We start from the raw sequence: 18387 nt of genomic DNA, 5'->3' as shown, positions 1-18387 counted from the left end.
ACTAGTATAGTTATGGAATTCTTATGGAAGGGATATTGATATTTAACATCAACTTTTAACTCTCAAAAGGCTGTATTTCAGTATTTCTAGAATAGTCATATCGTCTATTTTTCTAAACCAGGACCCTTTTGAGAGTGAAAAAATACGCTGTTAATTATGACAAGGCAAATGGCCAAAACCAGGACATGTGGTCACCCTTAATATAGCCTATTTAGCCATGGTTATGATGTACCTTTAATTCTGTTTTAGAGTCTAGTAAGGAAAGTGTATTATTAATTCAGTAGTTCTCAATTTTTTTGTATATCAGTATCACTTGTAAAGTTTTCTCAAAATACACATTTATGATATTAAACCACCACTTAGTGATTCTGATTCATTAAGTTTGTCGGGAATCTATTTTTGACTCATTTTCATTGTTTATTCAGATGACTAGTCAAGGTTGACAACCACAGATATAAACTAGTAATTCTCATTCACAAACAAATGTAAAGAAGATAAATCCTATCATTTACAGTCTGTTGGTTATGATAATCCATGAGAAAATTTACTTCTTTATTTTTTTCAAGGATTAGTTTATAACTAATGATGAAATTCAAACTTCCAAGCAAAAATTAGGATTTTTTAAAAAACAAAAAAGGGATTATAAGCTACACAGCAGTTCTCAAAGGGCATTCTATGACTTATATTTGTCATTGTGAGCTGACAGCTTGCCTGCACTTAAAAGACTTTAGCGATGAGATTGGTGATGATATTAACAAATGTGATTTTTTTGATATGGTTAATAAAATGTGTCAATATACAAAACATCTATTTAACTCAGTGAAGAAAATTTACTTCTTTAAGTGGAATCTATTATTGTTGATAAGCTTTAAAATTATCTTTAATAAATTAAAAAAAAATGAACAAACATTGCTATTTATATTATTATGTCAAACATAAATGTTATGGGCAACATTTACTACATAAAATACCTTTTAGTGGCTTTTTTCTGTTCTGCATTGTTTTTGAACGTTTTCTCTTTTTTAATTAGGTTTTTGCACTTAAAAATAGGGTCATGTAGTATGTTCACTAAGTATATATACTTTTAAAGAAGAAAAATGTGGTTTATATTTTTTTGAAGACGGTAGTTTATTCTTTACTTCCTCTGAAATGAATTATTTAGTTAACTGTTTATAACTGAGCTGGTGTTCTGCAGTTATTTTGTTGAACTAATGTAACAGATGTGTATGGAACAGGAAAAGATACTTTTTGTCAGGTTCATTCATTGAGAAATAGAAAATAAAATGAGAGACGTGGTAAACTTGGTTATTCTGAAGAATTATTTGGGAGATTGATTGCTGTCATGGGGCAGTGTTAATGCTTAATCTGCTTATAGTTTTCTGAATTAAATTCTCATAGGTCATATTAAGTTTTCCCCTACCTCTGAATAAATGTTTATGAATATAGTACTTGATAGTTTTCATTGAAATTTTTAGTTACAGTGAGTAAGTTGGTTTAATAGTAAAAGAATTTAGATTTCTTAGAAAAAGAAAAGCCTAATAGATATGATTCATCCCCTTCTTTCTTGTAATACATGGTAACCTAATAGTTATACGTTTCCAAACTATAACCTTGGAGTTACTCTTTTCTTTTTTCATTCATTCTTTCACTCAAGAAATATTTTTTGGATATCTACTGAATGCCAGGCCAGGCATCATTCTTGGTAGTTGAGATACATTTAGCGAACAAAACAAACAAATACCCCTATTCTTACAGAGGTCACATTCTAGTTGGGGAAGGCAGACAGTAAACATAATAGGTAGATGATAAGGTTGTAAGTGCTGTGGAAAAAGGAGAGCAGGGTGAGGAGTTTTCTGTTATGTGTAGGACTTGTTTAACGTGATCATTTGCCCTACTGAGGGATATAGGGATAGAATTTATTATAGATGTGTGAGTCAGTTTGATTTATATGGTTTTGTTCCTTAATGTTCTTTTTCTGCCCGTTAATCTGGTACTATTTCTTCTCTGCTCGTAGTTTTCCTATCTAATTACCATTTTAATTTCAGTATTTAAGTGTTCTACAAGGTCATTGTGAGATATAAAAAGATAAATAAACCTGATACCACTCTTTGAAGAGCTTAGGGACTAATGTTCTGTAATTAGTTCGGGTGGTTCCCACTGCTGGCATAACTGATAAAGGTGGCCAAATGCAGGTTTCATTGTCGATATAAAAAAACACCATGACTAGTTTGAGGTTTTCTTCCCATTTGTGGTAAAAACCTAAGAGTTCATATGTTTTTCTATGTATTTGTCGCTCAAATGAATGAAATGATTTCAGAGCACTGGTGGCTTGATCTGTCGTTTAACTACATGATCAGTTAAATATGGGTAATGGATGATACCTCATATCTTTGTAGCCCTTTGAACTAGATTATCAATCATTTTAAACTAAATAGATATATATAAAGGAAGATAATGTAGAAATTTAATGGATTCTCATTCCCTGTAATACCTTTGGAACTATCAGAGATGATCATAACTTTAAAGTATAGTTTTGGGGGTAATAAGATATTAACCTGCTTGTGGGTTGCACTCAGAGTTAGTAGTAGAATAGCTCTGATTTTGAAGTTTCCGCTTATGTACACTACTTTGTACTGCTCCATTATATGTGTTTGAAAATTAGTAATATTAGAAAAATTTATAGAAAACTGTAATGTCATGAGGACTAAACTAATAATTGGAAATATTGATGAAAGATTGATATAAAACTATTTTTTTAAAACCTTTCCTGAAGAAAGATGTACATTGTAATTGGTTTTGGCACAAAATATGACTTGTTTTCTTTTAATATCATTAGTTCATGTGTTTGTTAATTAAAATATTCAAAACATTTTTAGTTTTAATGAGTAAACAGTTTTATTAGGTGACTTTAAATGGTCAGTTTTCATTTTGCTAGTGAAATTGCACATGATTGATTTAGTATTTTATTTTAGATAAAGATGTGCATATTTGCAAAATAGAGTTGATACTTGGAAAAATGGACTTACCTTTGTTATCCTTTTCCTTTTGTGCATTAGGCTATTGCGGAGCTGATATCAAGGCCCTGTGCACTGAAGCTGCCCTGATTGCCCTGCGGAGGCGTTACCCCCAGATCTATGCTAGCAGTCATAAACTGCAGCTAGATGTTTCCTCAATAGTGCTCAATGCCCAAGATTTTTACCACGCAATGCAGAATATCGTGCCTGCTTCCCAGCGTGCTGTCATGTCTTCGGGACATGCACTATCCCCCATCATAAGACCACTGCTGGAAAGAAGCTTCAACAACATCCTAGCAGTCTTGCAAAAAGTGTTTCCTCATGCTGAAATTAGCCAGAGTGACAAGAAAGAAGGTAGTATAAATTACCTTTTCATATTGTTAAAATGAAACAAGTACAGGCATAAGTAAATAAATTCTGAGTTTTCTTATAAGGGTATTTATGTGTTACTCTTTTGTATTTGCCATGAATATAGGAAATGTATCCATTTCACTGGCCACTGTTTATTCTAGGCCTAGCGTATTGTCTGGCATACAGTAGTTGCCTAGTCAGTGTCCATAAAAAGAATGAATGGATGTTTGTTCTGTTTGTTCACTCTTGGAACATTCTGACTATCTTAATGTAGGAGTGTTACCACCTTTAGAAAAGTTGGCTATGATATTATTGGCTTACATTTCTTTTATTATCATAAAGCCCTTACATAAATTGTCATTTGTTAATCCTCATAACAATCCTGGGGGTAGGTACTCTTACTCTATCAAAAATGAAGATGTTCACTTATATAGGGTCACTCAGTAAGTTCTAGGTCTTGCTCAAGCTCAGGGAGCCTGACTCCAGAGCCCATGCACTTAACCATGTTGCTATAATGTCCCTCTGGATTCAACTCTTCATACTGTTTTATTGGCACAGCACTCTGCAGTGTGCTGCGCTAATGGAGTGTAAATTACTAGTAGGGCAGTAAATTAGAACCTGATGATAGAAGGTCTTGACTTCTGGCCTCAAGATTGTAGTTTGGTTGGATTTGAGATAAAAACAGAAAGCTACTTTTAAAAATGTTACTCATATACAGGAAAACTCTAGGTTCCTGTGCTAATCAAAGTAAAAGCCCATGAACTTAGAAGAGACAGTAATTTAAAAAAATTATCCTCATTTTCTTTGTTTAACATGTAGTCTGCACTGTATAAAAAATTGTCCAATGAATTATGTTAATGGTAAAACTGTTATATATAGTAAAAATCATCGATATTCAATGAATTTTGCTTGTCATATATGTATTTTCTCATGAAATATCACGTGAAATATCTCATGAAATATCACATCGATTACTTGATTTCTTAAATTTGTCAAATGAGGAGGAGAACAAATATTATGTATGAGCCAGCTACTCTGCCATGAATTGTACATTTCTTATCTCTGATTTTCAAAACTGAGGATATGTATCTTCTCCCAATTTTTTTTAATTTTTAAAAGACTATGTCACCTTTAGAAGGTCATAAAAATCTTACCTTCTCTTCTGAGAGATTGTAACTTCTTTACTTGCATTTGAGAATTTTTTTATGGCATTATTATCTGTGTTTTCTTACCATTTTATCCCCATAAGTATAAAGTATGCTTTAGTTTCATTTTTTTTCTTCACATACCAGTGGAGGAAAGAACCCAAATTTTCTTTGATTATTAATCATTGTTTTTTAGTTATTTAGATATATTATTCTGGATTGTTTTGGTCTTTAATATTTTTCTTAGACAAGTATCCTTTCCTTATATATGAAATTATCAATCACATGGTACTCAATTATTTTCTGATTAACCTTTACAATATTAGTTGTATTAAATACTTGGCTTTTAAAAGCCATTGAAATCTGTGTCTGCCAGCACAATTCAGTATCTCATTTTAGAAAGCATGCCTAATTTTTATCTTTGTTTTTTTGGGGGAAGGGTATGATTTCTGTCAATCTTAATTTCCTCCCATTTCTCCTACATATGTAGCATTGCTTTTTATTGAATGAATTGACGCTTTTGTTAGGTGTGTATGAATTACGGCTATTAATACTTTAGGTTGTAGTCCAGATAAATTTTTAAGTATGGCACTTTCAATAGGAATTTTAGTTCCCGTTAGTCCATCGAACAACAACTTAAGACCCAGTGTTACTTGAATGAGTACATTTTTTAAGATTGGTTTTTTTCCCACTGAATTCCTGAGTCCCTTCTTAACTAAGACTAGATTTTCCTTGAAATATGTGTGTGTGTGCCATGTGAAAAAATAAAGGTCAATTTGTTCCTTGTTGCTTTTGTAAGAACTGGGCCATACTTCAATTACTCTATTAATTAAACCATCTTATTTATATTAAATGTACTGGTTTTGGTCAAAATTAACTTAGAAATTTTTAGTAAGTAGGTGAGTATTTTATGAGAGTGCCATTTCTTTTCCAGAGTTCTTGTAGTCTCCCAAAATGCATCTCATAACACTTAACTAGTCTGTAAAGGTGAAAGAATTACATTGGTTCCATTTATAAATTATTCAGAATACTGTAGTTTGTCAATTTCCTTGGACAATCTGTGTTATTTGATGGATAACTTATTAGTTTTTGCCACTTGATTTTTAAAACAGTTTTTCTTAGCTTTGGTAGGGCACTAATATTAAAGGACTTTTTAAGCCTCATAATCTTTGTGATTTTTTTTTTAAACAGATATAGAAACTCTGATTTTAGATGATAGTGAAGATGAGAATGCTTTATCAATTTTCGAGACCAGTTGTCACTCAGGATCACCAAAGAAACAGTCATCAGCTGCTGCTGTACATAAACCTTACCTTCATTTTACAATGTAAGCAATTTACATCATTGATTTCAATTTATATTGAAATTTCTTTCAATTTAGAGTGATTTTTACTACTTTATAGTTAGAATTACAGTATATTTTTACTTATGGTTGTAACCTGGAGGACTTTGTTTTTCTGTTGTTTGGACACAATTCTGGAAAACTTTACTGTGTCTATGTTTTTGTGTGGTAATAAATTGGTTTATTGGTCAACTCAAGATATTTTTTCCTAAAATGATTGTGGGATTTTTTTTTTTTTTTTTAAGTAGAGTAGAAGGAAGGGTTGCCTTCAGAAAGTAAACCCATGTCCCCAATTTTATTGCTTTTTATTTGAACTAAAGTGGACAGAAATGAAATATTTACCATGATCTAGAATATTTTGATTGTAATAAGTTCATATGATAATTTAGGATTCTAAGGGTACTAAAGAGGTTTTGAATTAGAAATTGCTCAGTAACTAAACAAATAACTTTCTGATTCTCCAGAACCTCATTAGTTTACACTTTCCTAATTTAGATTTTATGTTTTTTCTATTTACATTTACCTTTGTCTATATTAAAGCAGCTTTTGCTGTGCACTTCAATGGGTAAACAGTTTTAGTGCTAATGTAATTTTAAATTAAGAGACTAAATAGTTTTCAAATACTAACAGCGTCATCACTTGCATTTACATAATTATCATGATAGTTAAAGAACCATAATGCTCCAGTCAAGTAGGTCTAATAGGACTTTTATTAGAAGACACTGGATTGTGTATACTTTTAAGTAATTTTTCTTTAGAGATATTTTGAACACATTTAAGTCTTTAATCAAAGTTTTTCCCATGTAGATTTTGGTGAAATGTTAATTTGATTATTTGCATTGATAACCCTTCCTTGTTTTTTGGTTTTTGAAATGAGACTAAATTACTTTAATTTACTCTTTAACAGCAAGCTCTTCTATTAGAAACTTTTTTCTTCACTCCAGAGCCTTTCTTTTATGCCCTCTGGGAAGTTTTCTTAAACTGTTTCAGTGATTTTACAGATCTGTTTATTAATGGCTAAGGGAAAACCAAATAATCATTTTTTTCTGACTTTCACCTGGCTAGCCTGTGTGCCATGTGTGTGCTGTTTGTTTTGACAATTTTAGTTATTTGAATTGAAATACATAGTAGGAGCTAAGAAACTATCAATTTTTCAATAAGAACATTCTGTTACTGATTTAATGTATATCAGTGGTATGGCTTATTTTGGTTGGCTTAGCCTTTTTCAAGGAATTGGTTTAATTTTAACCTCTTTTACATACGCTTTTCTAGTTCATTGCTTTGACTTTAATTTAATAGTGAGACAGCTATATCCTAGAATGAGCTGTTTTTTAAAGATGTTTTGATAAATTATTTATTTATTCACTCATTCTGCCATTTTTTTTTTTTTTTACCCTGTGCCAGGCATTGTACTAGGTGCTCGAAGCATGAATAAGATATAACATAGTTCTTACTCTGGAAGAGTTCTTGTTCTTGGGGGTGACAAACATTGTGATATGGCTAAAGTGTTATGAAAGCAGAACTAAGAAGCTTCCACAGGGAAGTCCAGGAATGCTTCACAGAAAAAATGGTGACATTTGCTGTCCTTTTGAGTATGAAGGTATAGGAGTTAGCATTTGTTGCTCATTACAAACTAGACATGTGGTAGGTATATAAAGCTGGGGCTTCGTATATAGTAATACATATAGGCCTCTCAACAGTCATTAGCATTTGTGGTATCATCATTTTATAGATGAGGAAACTGAGATACAAAGAAGTTAAGTAAATTGCCCATGATCATGCTGCTAGTAGGGGGCAGACTTGGTACTGTTTGTTTCCTGGGATCATATTCTTTCTCTTGTACTATGTGGTTTCCAAATTGATTTCTGAGCTTAATAGGTAGATAGGGTTTTTTAGGGTAGGTTGGATGATATGATTTTTCACACTTTCCAAAGAAGCATTTACTTTAGAACATAAGCCTTTAATGAGGACTACACATGTATTTTGTTGTTGTTGATTTGGTTTGGTTTAGCTTTTTTGTTTGAGCAACATGTGTTAGCATGCCAGATTAATACATAAAAGATTCTAGACAAGTAGAAAGCATGACTTTAATGCTGGTGTCAGTAACACTAGTTTGGGCATTGATGGTAGGTTTCTTTTTCTGGCAATAGTTTCCTAAAACAGTGTTGCAACCTTTTCTTTAGATTTAAGATGAAATAGAAGTCAAGCTATTTAAGGCCTATCAATCTGGTAGAGAACCCTTATGATGGAAGATAAGTTTTCTTTCTTATTGTATATTACCATAAGGGGATTAGAAACAGAACTTTTTAAGGTTTTCCAAATGAAAGTAGCTTTGTTTTTTCTGATTAGAAAGATGATATACTCTGTAGAAAATTCAAATAAAAAAGAAGAGCATAAAGAAGAAAGTAAAAATTAAAGCCCAAGCACCTGAAGGTAATATGTGTTAACATTTTGGTGACCACTTCCATATTCTCTGTATCCATATAGACAGACCCATATATTATCTTATACAAATTATATTCTCCTGTAAGGTTGTTAATGTAACTTGCTTTCCCCCCCACTATGTTGGGAATGTTATTTCATGTCAGTATATGTTTAATGTCATTCTTTTAAAATAGCTGCATAGTATATTTTTTGGATGTTTCATAATTTATATAACCTTATTGATAAAAATTGAAATTTCCAGTTTTCCTCTTTTATAAACAGTGCTGTGATAGACATCTTTCTAAGTATACATCTTTATAACATTTTCTGATTCAGACCTTAAGGTAGATTTTAAAAACTGATTGCTGTGTCAAAGTGTGTATACATTTCAAAACCTGATAGAGATTGTTAAATTACCTTCCAGAAAGGTTGTACCAATTTACATTTCATCACTAATATATGAGAGGGTTATTTTTTCTATTCCCTTGTAATTTCTGAGCACTGTTCGTCTTTTAAAATCTTTGCCAACTAGATAGATGAAAATAATATTTTCTTATTTATTTGAATCGTTTGCACTTTCATATATTCATTCACTCATATAGATATTTTGTCAAAGTGCCCATCATGTGCCAGATGCTGTCCTAGGTAATTGGAATATGTCAGTGAACCAAATATACTAGGATCCCTGCCCTTACTCAGCTTACATTTTAGATGGAGACGGACAATAAAACAATCAGTGTGATAGATAAGATGTTAGAAGATAAGTACTATGGGAAAAAATGTAGAGAACACTAAGAAGTAAGGGAATCTTTGGGAGTGGGATGAATTGCAGAATATCCTTGGATATACATTTTGGCATATATTTGGCATACTTGCCAAATTTAATTTCAGAAAATTGTACTTTTTTCCATTCTCACTATTCATGAGAATACCAATTTTCCCATCATCTATTTGCTAATAACGGTATTCTAATATTTATCAATCTAACAGATAAATGATGTTTCTCAATATTTTCATTATTTTTCATCTTTGTTAGTAACTACCAAATCTTTCTCAAGCCTAGATCACTCTTGAGCTTTAAACTTTGTCCAGTTGCCTATCACCCTTTGTTGTCACAGATCTTTCGGTATATGCTGGCTTGTGTCTTTCCTTCTCTTCCCATGAGTCCTATGAGCTACCATCCATTCAGTTGTCCCAGCTAGAATTCGACATCATTCTCAACTCTTTCCTCTTTCTTCCCTTCTATATCTAGTAAATGACCAAGTCCTATGGATTTTTCTTACTAAGTAAGTCTAATTCCAGGCTCTTCCTTCTACCTCCTCTGACACTGTTCTTGTCTATACTGTTATTAACATCTCATGCCTGGGTTATTATAGCAAACTCCTGACTGGTCACCTTTCCTATTGTTTCGCCTTCTTTCAAAACCCTTTCCTATACTGACATGCTGAGTTAGAGTTGTCATCCAAAGACATGTGTATGCTTATGTCACTTCCCCTGCTTAAGCATCTTAATGCTTCCTCATTGTCTTCAGTGTACATTCCAACTTTTAACGTGGTTTACAGAACCCTTCATAGCCCTTCACAGTCTGATTCTCCTTCCCCCTTCCCCTCCCTTACCCCGGTATCTTTACCCTTACATTACCCTAAAACCTTAAAAGAAGCTGGCTGTAATGAACTATATCCTCTACCCCAAAGGGCCAAGAGGTTTTTTTAGCCTCTGGTCCTTTGTACATCCTGTTTTTATTTCTTGAAATTCATCCTTTCTGCCTTCGATCTGTTGGGTTTGTGCTTTCATAACACTTTTTCAGGAAAGCCATTTATGAGTCTCTGATAGCACCCTGTACTTAAAGAGTGCTGCTTATTAATCACACTGAATTATAGTAATTTACTTCCTTTTTCCAATAAATGCACTGAGTTATGAGCTCTATGATAACAGTGGTACTGTTGGATACCACGGGCCAAGGCATTCAACATAGGAAGCATTCTAAAATTGTTGAATGAACATTTTTTAAGAAGTTATTTATTTCTATTTTCTTTTTGAATTGTCTACATTCTTTGTATAAGAAGGTATTTTTTGTCAAAATACTGTCATATAAGCTCTTTATGCATTAAGAACCAATCCTATTAATGGCAAATTTAATTATTTGTCTCATTTGAGTGTTTGCCATTTGGTTCAGATTGTAATTTTTGAGTAACAAAAGCTTTTAGATTTTTATGAATTAAAAATACATGAGGGCTTTCCTGGTGGCGCAGTGGCTGAGAGTCCGCCTGCTGATGCAGGGGACACGGGTTCATGCCCCGGTCCGGGAAGATCCCACATGCCGCGGAGCGGCTGGTCCTGTGAGCCATGGCCGCTGAGCCTGCGCGTCCGGAACCTGTGCTCCGCAACGGGAGAGGCCACAACAGTGAGAGGCCCGCGTACCCCCCCCAAAAAAGAAAAAAAAACAAAAAACATGAATCTTTTGTTTTTTTTTGTTTCTGTGTTAGAATTCATTTTGTTTTGTGAAATGAGGATCTGAATCCTCCCTATTTTTTTTATAGATTTATTTATTTAATTAAGTAATTTAGTTTTTGACTGCATTGGGTTGCTGTGCGCGGGCTTTCTCTAGTTGCGGCAAGTGGGGGCTACTCTTCGTTTCGGTGCGAGGGCATCTCATTGTGATGGCTTCTCTTTTTGTGGAGTACAGGCTCTAGGCACGCAGGCTTCAGGAGATCTGGCATGTGGGCTTCAGTAGTTGTGGCTTGCAGGCTCTAGAGCGCAGGCTCAGTAGTTGTGGCACACAGGCTTAGTTGCTCTGTGGCATGTGGGATCTTCCTGGACCAGGGATCGAACCCGTGTCCCCTGCATTGGCAGGCGGATTCTTAACCACTGCGCCACCAGGGAAACCCCCTCCCTATTTTAAAACAATACTTGTGTTATAATTCATCTCTGTTCCATTTATTTTTATGCTTATTATCTTATATAAAATTCTTTCAATTACTATGATTTGTTTCCTGGGCTGCTATGTACCACTGATCTGTGTTTCTTTTCTTTGGTGTATTCTTCATTCTATTATTCTGTTCTGTAATATGTATCAGTATAAAGTAGGGCACATCTTAACTTTGTGTTTTAGAACCTGGACTTTGCAGTTATATGGACACCCAGTTGTATAATCTTATACCTAACCCCTCTTAGCCTTGGGTTCTTTATCTATTTAGTAAGAGGAAACTTATGTATTTCATAGAATTGTTAAGAAAATTAAACAAGAAGTGTGTATGAAGTGCTAATTACTAAAACAGGTTTAAATGTTCTGAAATTGGAGCTAGCACACTTACCTAAAATTTTCTTGATGTTAGCACACTTATCCAAAATTTTCTTGATGTTCTTTTTCTTTAATTTAAAAAAAGTTTATTTATTTGGCTGCGTCGGGTCTTAGTTGAGGCATGCAGGATCTTTAGTTGCGGCATGCGGGATCTTTTAGTTGTGGCATGCAAACTCTTAGTTGCGGCATGTGGGATCTAGTTTCTGACCAGGGATGGAACCCAGCCCTCCTGCATTGGGAGTGTAGAGTCTTAGCCACTGGACCACCAGGGAAGTCCCCTTGATGTTCTTACTTGATTATTTTTTCAGATAATGTTGCAAATAAGTTTAAATCTCCCCCCCCCGCCCCCCCTGCTCAAATCTTTTTTGAGATTTTGATTTGCATTTTTAAAATCTATAAAATAAAATACTATAAACCAACCATATGTATATAGTTAACTATAGCTAGGTATAAATGCATAGGAAGAATTGACATCTATATTCAGGCTCATGATGTATTCTATATAGTTTCATACCTCTCTTGTTAAGATTATTTAATATTGTTTATCATTTGTATTTTTGCAGTTGTGAATAGAATCTTCCTTCCTTTTTTATATTGGTTATTGATGGTGTTTAGGAAAATCTTTTGGTTTTTCTATTTCCATCTTCAGTCTTGTTATTTTGCTGGTGGACTATGGCAGTCATCAGTTGATTCTCTTGGATTTTCTAGTGTATAATCATGTTCTTTACAAGTAACAGTGTTTGTTCAATTTCTTTCCGTTAGTTCCATTTTTAAATTTGCTTTATTCTTATTGCATTGCTTAGAATTTCCTGCATTATCTATAGTGATATTAGATAAACTTTTTTCATTTATCTTTTTTTTTTTGTGCTACGCGGGCCTCCCACTGCTGTGGCCTCTCCCGTTGCGGAGCACAGGCTCTGGACGCGCAGGCTCAGCGGCCATGGCTCACGGGCCCAGCCGCTCCGCAGCACGTGGGATCCTCCCGGACCGGGGCACAAACCCATGTCCCCTGCATCGGCAGGCGGACTCTCAACCACTGTGCCACCAGGGAAGCCCCTTGTTTATCTTTTTAATGGTGCTGTAGAATCTTGAAAATACTGATTGAGTTTGTTTTAATATGTTTTCCTAAATTTGCCTTCTCTGGTGTAGGGCTTTAGATATCGTATATTAGGATAAGAACAGTTAAGTTTTTTTGGCCTAGAAACAAAATTGCTGCCACTGAAGGAGTCCTACTTTTTTTTTTTCCTATTTTAAAAACTGTGGTAAAATGTAAAATAGATAGCTAGTGGGAAGCAGCCGCATAGCACAGGGGGAGATCAGCTCGGTGCTTTGTGACCACCTAGAGGGGTGGGATAGGGAGGGTGGGAGGGAGGGAGATGCAAGAGGGAAGAGATATGGGGATATATGTATATGTATAACTGATTCATTTTGTTATAAAGCAGAAACTAACACAGCATTGTAAAGCAATTATACTCCAATAAAGATGTTAAAAAAAACTGTGATAAAATATTTATAAAATTTACCATTTTAACCATTAAAAAAAAGAAGTCCTACTTTTTTTTTTTTTTTGCGGCACGCGGCCCTCTCACTGTTGTGGCCTCTCCTGTTGTGGAGCACAGGCTCCGGATGCGCAGGCTCAGCGGCCGTGGCTCACGGGCCCAGCCGCTCCACGGCATGTGGGATCCTCCCGGACCGGGGCACGAACCCGTGTCCCCTGCATCGGCAGGCGGACTCTCAACCACTGTGCCACCAGGGAAGCCCAGAAGTCCTACATTTTGAGTAATCTTTAGATGTACCTCTTTGTTGGAGAAGTGGAATTCTTAACATTTGACCTGGGTTAATTAATAACTAAATCATACTTACTGTCTGAAGCATTTTCCATGTTAATATATGTGGTATGATAGGATGAACTTTCTTTTAGGATGGATTTTTATACTTTTATGTCTTGGTATTAATATGGCCAGAGAGATCAGTATTTTAAAACTGTAATTATTTTAAAAATGCTTTGCTGTACTTAAAAAAATGAGAGAGGTAAAAAAAAAGTTCTATTAATTTGGCATTACATTCTTTTATGTAAATATTTTCCTAATATTTTATTTTGGTCTTTAGAGTGTATGGTTTTGAAATAATTATTATGTCTTACGTTTATTGCAGGTCACCATATCATCAGCCAACCTCTTACAGGCCAAGACTATTGCTGTCTGGAGAACGAGGCTCAGGTCAAACTTCTCACCTTGCTCCAGCACTTTTGCACACTCTAGAAAAATTCTCTGTGCACAGACTAGATCTCCCAGCACTTTATTCAGTTAGTGCCAAAACACCTGAAGAATCATGTGCACAGGTAGGTTTGTACTGTATCAAAGTACTTCCTACTTTCTTATTGTTTATATCTCGGTAGTGATTATAGATAAAATTTTTTCAAAGAACAGTAATATGAATATTAACTTTTTGTTGGTTATTCATTAACATTCTAATATTAAGGCAGAGGATTCTGTTGATATTTTAAAGTGAGCTCATTGTTTTTCCCATGATACTTCATTCTTCTCTGAAATTTTAATAATCCAATTTCTTGTATTAAAGGTTCATTAAACAGTGTAGAAAGGGAGCTTCTTTTTGCCTTTTACTGACCCTTTTTTCAGGGCCTCTTTAGACTTCTATCTGTACTTACAGCCTTATCGTAGTAAGGGAAATGATATCCACTTTGAGAATGCCAGGATTTAAAATTAATATAGAAAAGTGATAGCAGTTTTAAAATTATATACATTTGTATCAATAATGAAGTGTGTTTGATATTTGATTTTCAACTACTTTATATTTGCTAGCTTGTGAAGCAAAATTATAGTGGGGCTGTTTATATTTCTTGACGTTTTAATATATAACTGTGAATTTATTATAAGTGTGTCATGTTGGAACTAGAGGCTAAGGGAATAAGTTTTTTGAACCAAGAGACCATGTCTTCACCATTTCTGTGTCTCTGACACAGTGCCCAGCTCATAGTAAGTACTCATTAAGTGTTTGAATGTCACTTTCTACTTTGATATTTAGCCTACTTTTAGAGATTAGATGGCTGGAGTAGTAACACTTAAGAGCACTGCACACAGTTTTGTTGTTTTTTCAGTTATAGTTCATAAATATTTAATACATAAACTATCTAATTGAAAACCGTTCTGTACCTTGTAGCATGAAATAGAGTTTTTTAAACAGTTCATAATGTCAGTTTTATTTCTCTTTTATTTACAATTCTTTGGGTATGAACATCCTAGCAGTACTTCACTACTTCTAAAGCCCTATTTAAAGTTTTTTTTCCCAAAACCCATGGCCTGCCTAAAAAACTATATACCTGTAATTTTCTCCAAGTTTTATACATTTAATTTATCCTGGCTGTGAGTGTTTTACAATAATGTTGATTTATATGTTTGCTTGTATTTTTCCTTTTTAGTGAGACAAAATTATTGCAGTTTTTATGCAAGTAAGAGAATTACTTGGTACCATTTAAAATAAATCCAGGTGATTTACTAGGAAAATATAAATTAACAAGGTTGACTTCAGAGGAGAGAGGATCTAAATAGACAGTAGTTGTGGAAGAAGAAATTGAGTGTCAAAAAGCACTAAATCCAAACAGTTTCACAGGTGAATTCTTTTAATCTTAAAGGATAAGATTATTTTGATGCCAGTTAAACTTTTCCAAAGCATAGAAAAAGAAGGAAAGATGTGAAATCAAAAAAAAGAGTGATGCTAAACCTTTGAAAGAAATACAAAGAAAATAGTAGTCTAATCTCACTTAGACAGTGGTCATAAAGTAAATATTACAAATGGAATCTAGTAGCACATTGAAAGAGTAATATACCATCACTAAGGCATGCAAAATTGATTCAGTTACATGTGAGATATATAAATATTGGAATGAACACACTGAAGTTGTAAATATTTGCCTATGATATGATTGTAGTATTAACTGAAAAACGGTTAGGGCCAATAAGAGAATTCTGTAAGGCAGACAATTTCAAAGTTAATGTTATAAAATCAATAGTTTCCTTTTATACAAACGATAACAAGTTAGAAATATGGTTGACCCTTGAACAATGCGGGTTTGAACTGCACGGGTCCACTTATACATGGATATTCTTAAGCAGTAAATACAGTACTACAAGGTCCATGGTTGGTTGAACCTGTGGATGCAGAGAACGTGCAAATCTAGAGGGCCTGACTATAAATTATACACAGATTAACCCCTGCCTTGTTCAAGGGTCAACTGTGTAATGGAAGAAGAGGTCCCATTTAAAATAGCAACTAAGTTTACCTAGGAATTAACTTAAACAATTAATTTGCATGGCCTAAAGAAGAAAGCTAAAAAGTCACTTGAGGACAGTTGAATAAGTGAAAGACACACCTTGTTTTGTTTTGTTTTTGTTTTTGTTTTAATTTTTGTGGTACGCGGGCCTCTCACTGTTGTGGCCTCTCCCGTTGTGGAGCACAGGCTCTGGACGCGCAGGCTCAGCAGCCATGGCTCACGGGCCCAGCCTCTCCGTGGCATGTGGGATCTTCGCGGACTGGGGCACGAACCCGTGTCCCCTGCATCGGCAGGCAGACTCTCAACCACTGAGCCACCAGGGAAGCCCCCACACCTTGTTTTTAATTACTGTAATTCAGGGTGTAGACGCAAGTCATATTGCACAGATTAAAATCTCAGCTACTTGTGTATTGGTTGTGGCCTTGGACAAGTTGCTTAACCTGTTTGAGCCTTAATTTTCTCATCTATGAAATGAAGATAATGATACCACATAAGATTACTGTGATTATTAAAACAAGCTCATCCAATAGTCTTGGCATACAGTACTCAACAATGACAGCTATCATCATGTTTATCACTACTGCTGCAGCTCCTTTCACAACTAATGGCTGGTAAGACTCAACATTGGATAGCTATGAGTTCTTTTCTAAATTAATCTATAAATTAAGTGCAATTATAATTATAATTATAATCCCTCCAAATTTAAGAGGAGATGTTAAAAAAAGACTCTTTGTTTCCTCTAGAAAATAAATATGAGCATAGCAAGGAGAATTCTAGAGAAAAAAGTGTAATGAGGATTCCCTACCAGATGTTTACACATGTAATAGACCTGTGGTAATAAAGTATTTGCACCCGTGCAGGGATAGACAAAACAATAGAACAAAAGTGAGAAATCATGCTTAGGCCTGTGTAGAAATAGAATTTAGTATCTGATGATGTTGAGTATATGATGATGATGATGACATTTGATATCATATAATAGATGGATTATTTAATAAATAGTCTTAGAAAACTGGCTAGCTCTATGAAGGGAATAAGAAAAAACAAAACTGGATTTCCTACCTTTTTCTTTAGCCCCAAAATAAATTCTAGATTGTCAGTGGAACTATAAAAGTGTTAGGATAATTCACAAGGTCAGTATATTATCTTGGACATGAGAAAGTATTTAATTTCAAGGCAATGAACGGAAGCCAGGAAACATAAAGAGAAGAACAAATTTGACTTTATAAAATTTTAAATTACACATGACAAGAAACTTTCTTTAAGTAAGATTAATAGACATAACCTGGTAAAAATTTGTATTTGCAACACATGTCAAGGACAAGTTCCTTACTATACAAAGATATATTAAAATCAGGAAGAAAAAAGAATAACAACCTAATAAAAGAATTGGCAAAATAGGAGCATGACATTTATAGGGAGAAAAAAGTAGCAAAAGCAACCAATAAAAATTTGAAAAGATTCTTTACCTTACTTATAAGTGAAAAAAAAAGAGAAGCATATTAAAGCAGGAAGATGCTATTTTAAAACAACTATCAGGCTTGTAAAAATGAAAAGCTTGATAAACCTAATATTGGAGATATGGGTGCTCATACTTGGTTAGTGGAAATGTAAATTTATTTATTGATTTTGGAGTGTAGTTTGGAACTATCTTTTAAACTTTCAAGTATCTTTTGACCCAGGAATTTTACATTAAAAAACATTTCCTAAGGGAAAAAAAATGTCATGAAGAACCTAGGGGTAAGACAGGAACAAAGACACAGACCTATTAGAGAATGGACTTGAGGATATGGGGAGGGGGAAGGGTAAGCTGTGACAAAGTGAGAGAGTGGCATGGACATATATACACTACCAAACGTAAAATAGATAGCTAGTGGGAAGCAGCCATATAGCACAGGGAGATCAACTCGGTGCTTTGTGACCACCTAGAGGGGTGGGATAGGGAGGGTGGGAGAGAAGGAGACGCAAGAGGGAAGACATATGGGAACATATGTATATGTATAAATGATTCACTTTGTTATAAAGCAGAAACTAACACACCATTGTAAAGCAATTATACTCCAATAAAGATGTAAAAAAAAAAAAACGCTTGTTCAAAAAACAAAAAAAATTTCCTAAAGATACATTAGCTATAAGTATTCACTGCTGAATGTACAAGGTTATTCATCAAAACATTGTGTGTAGAATTACCAAACAAAATAAGACAAAAAGAAACAAACTAAATGTCCTTTTTATGGTGGACTGGCTAAAATATAGTAACAAAGGAATACTAGGAAGTCATTAACAAGAATGAGGTAGATTTACATAGGCTGATATGGAAAGGTGAAGGAGATACTAGTGAAAAAGCAAGTTGTAAATCTAAGTATGATCTTCTTCATGTAAAAAAAAACTTAAAAATGTATGTTCATGTTCATATATAAGTAGAAATATTATCCAAGAATACTCCCCAAAAACTGTTAATAATCTTTGTTTTGGCTTGGGGGAAGGAATTTGGAGGATTTGGGGAATGGATAAACTTT

At 34.1% G+C, this 18387-nt stretch overlaps 1 protein-coding gene across 1 annotated transcript in view; it reads left to right on the top strand.

Annotated features, from left to right (window-relative positions):
* ATAD2B (ATPase family AAA domain containing 2B) overlaps positions 1-18387 on the top strand; it is a gene marked incomplete at its 5' end in the record, with an annotated part of 148102 nt that overhangs the window by 67859 nt on the left and 61856 nt on the right. The window contains 3 exons of the mRNA XM_082672915.1: positions 3057-3368; positions 5702-5837; positions 13732-13918. Of these exons, the coding sequence (XP_082529041.1) occupies positions 3057-3368; positions 5702-5837; positions 13732-13918 (635 nt within the window). The remainder of the gene's footprint in view (positions 1-3056; positions 3369-5701; positions 5838-13731; positions 13919-18387) is intronic.

This window comes from Grampus griseus (genome assembly GCF_964374135.1).
Source record: "Grampus griseus genome assembly, chromosome: 15".
Lineage (NCBI taxonomy): Eukaryota > Metazoa > Chordata > Mammalia > Artiodactyla > Delphinidae > Grampus > Grampus griseus.
The sequence above is the reverse complement of the archived record's forward strand: the minus strand, read 5'-3'. Positions and strand labels throughout refer to the sequence as shown.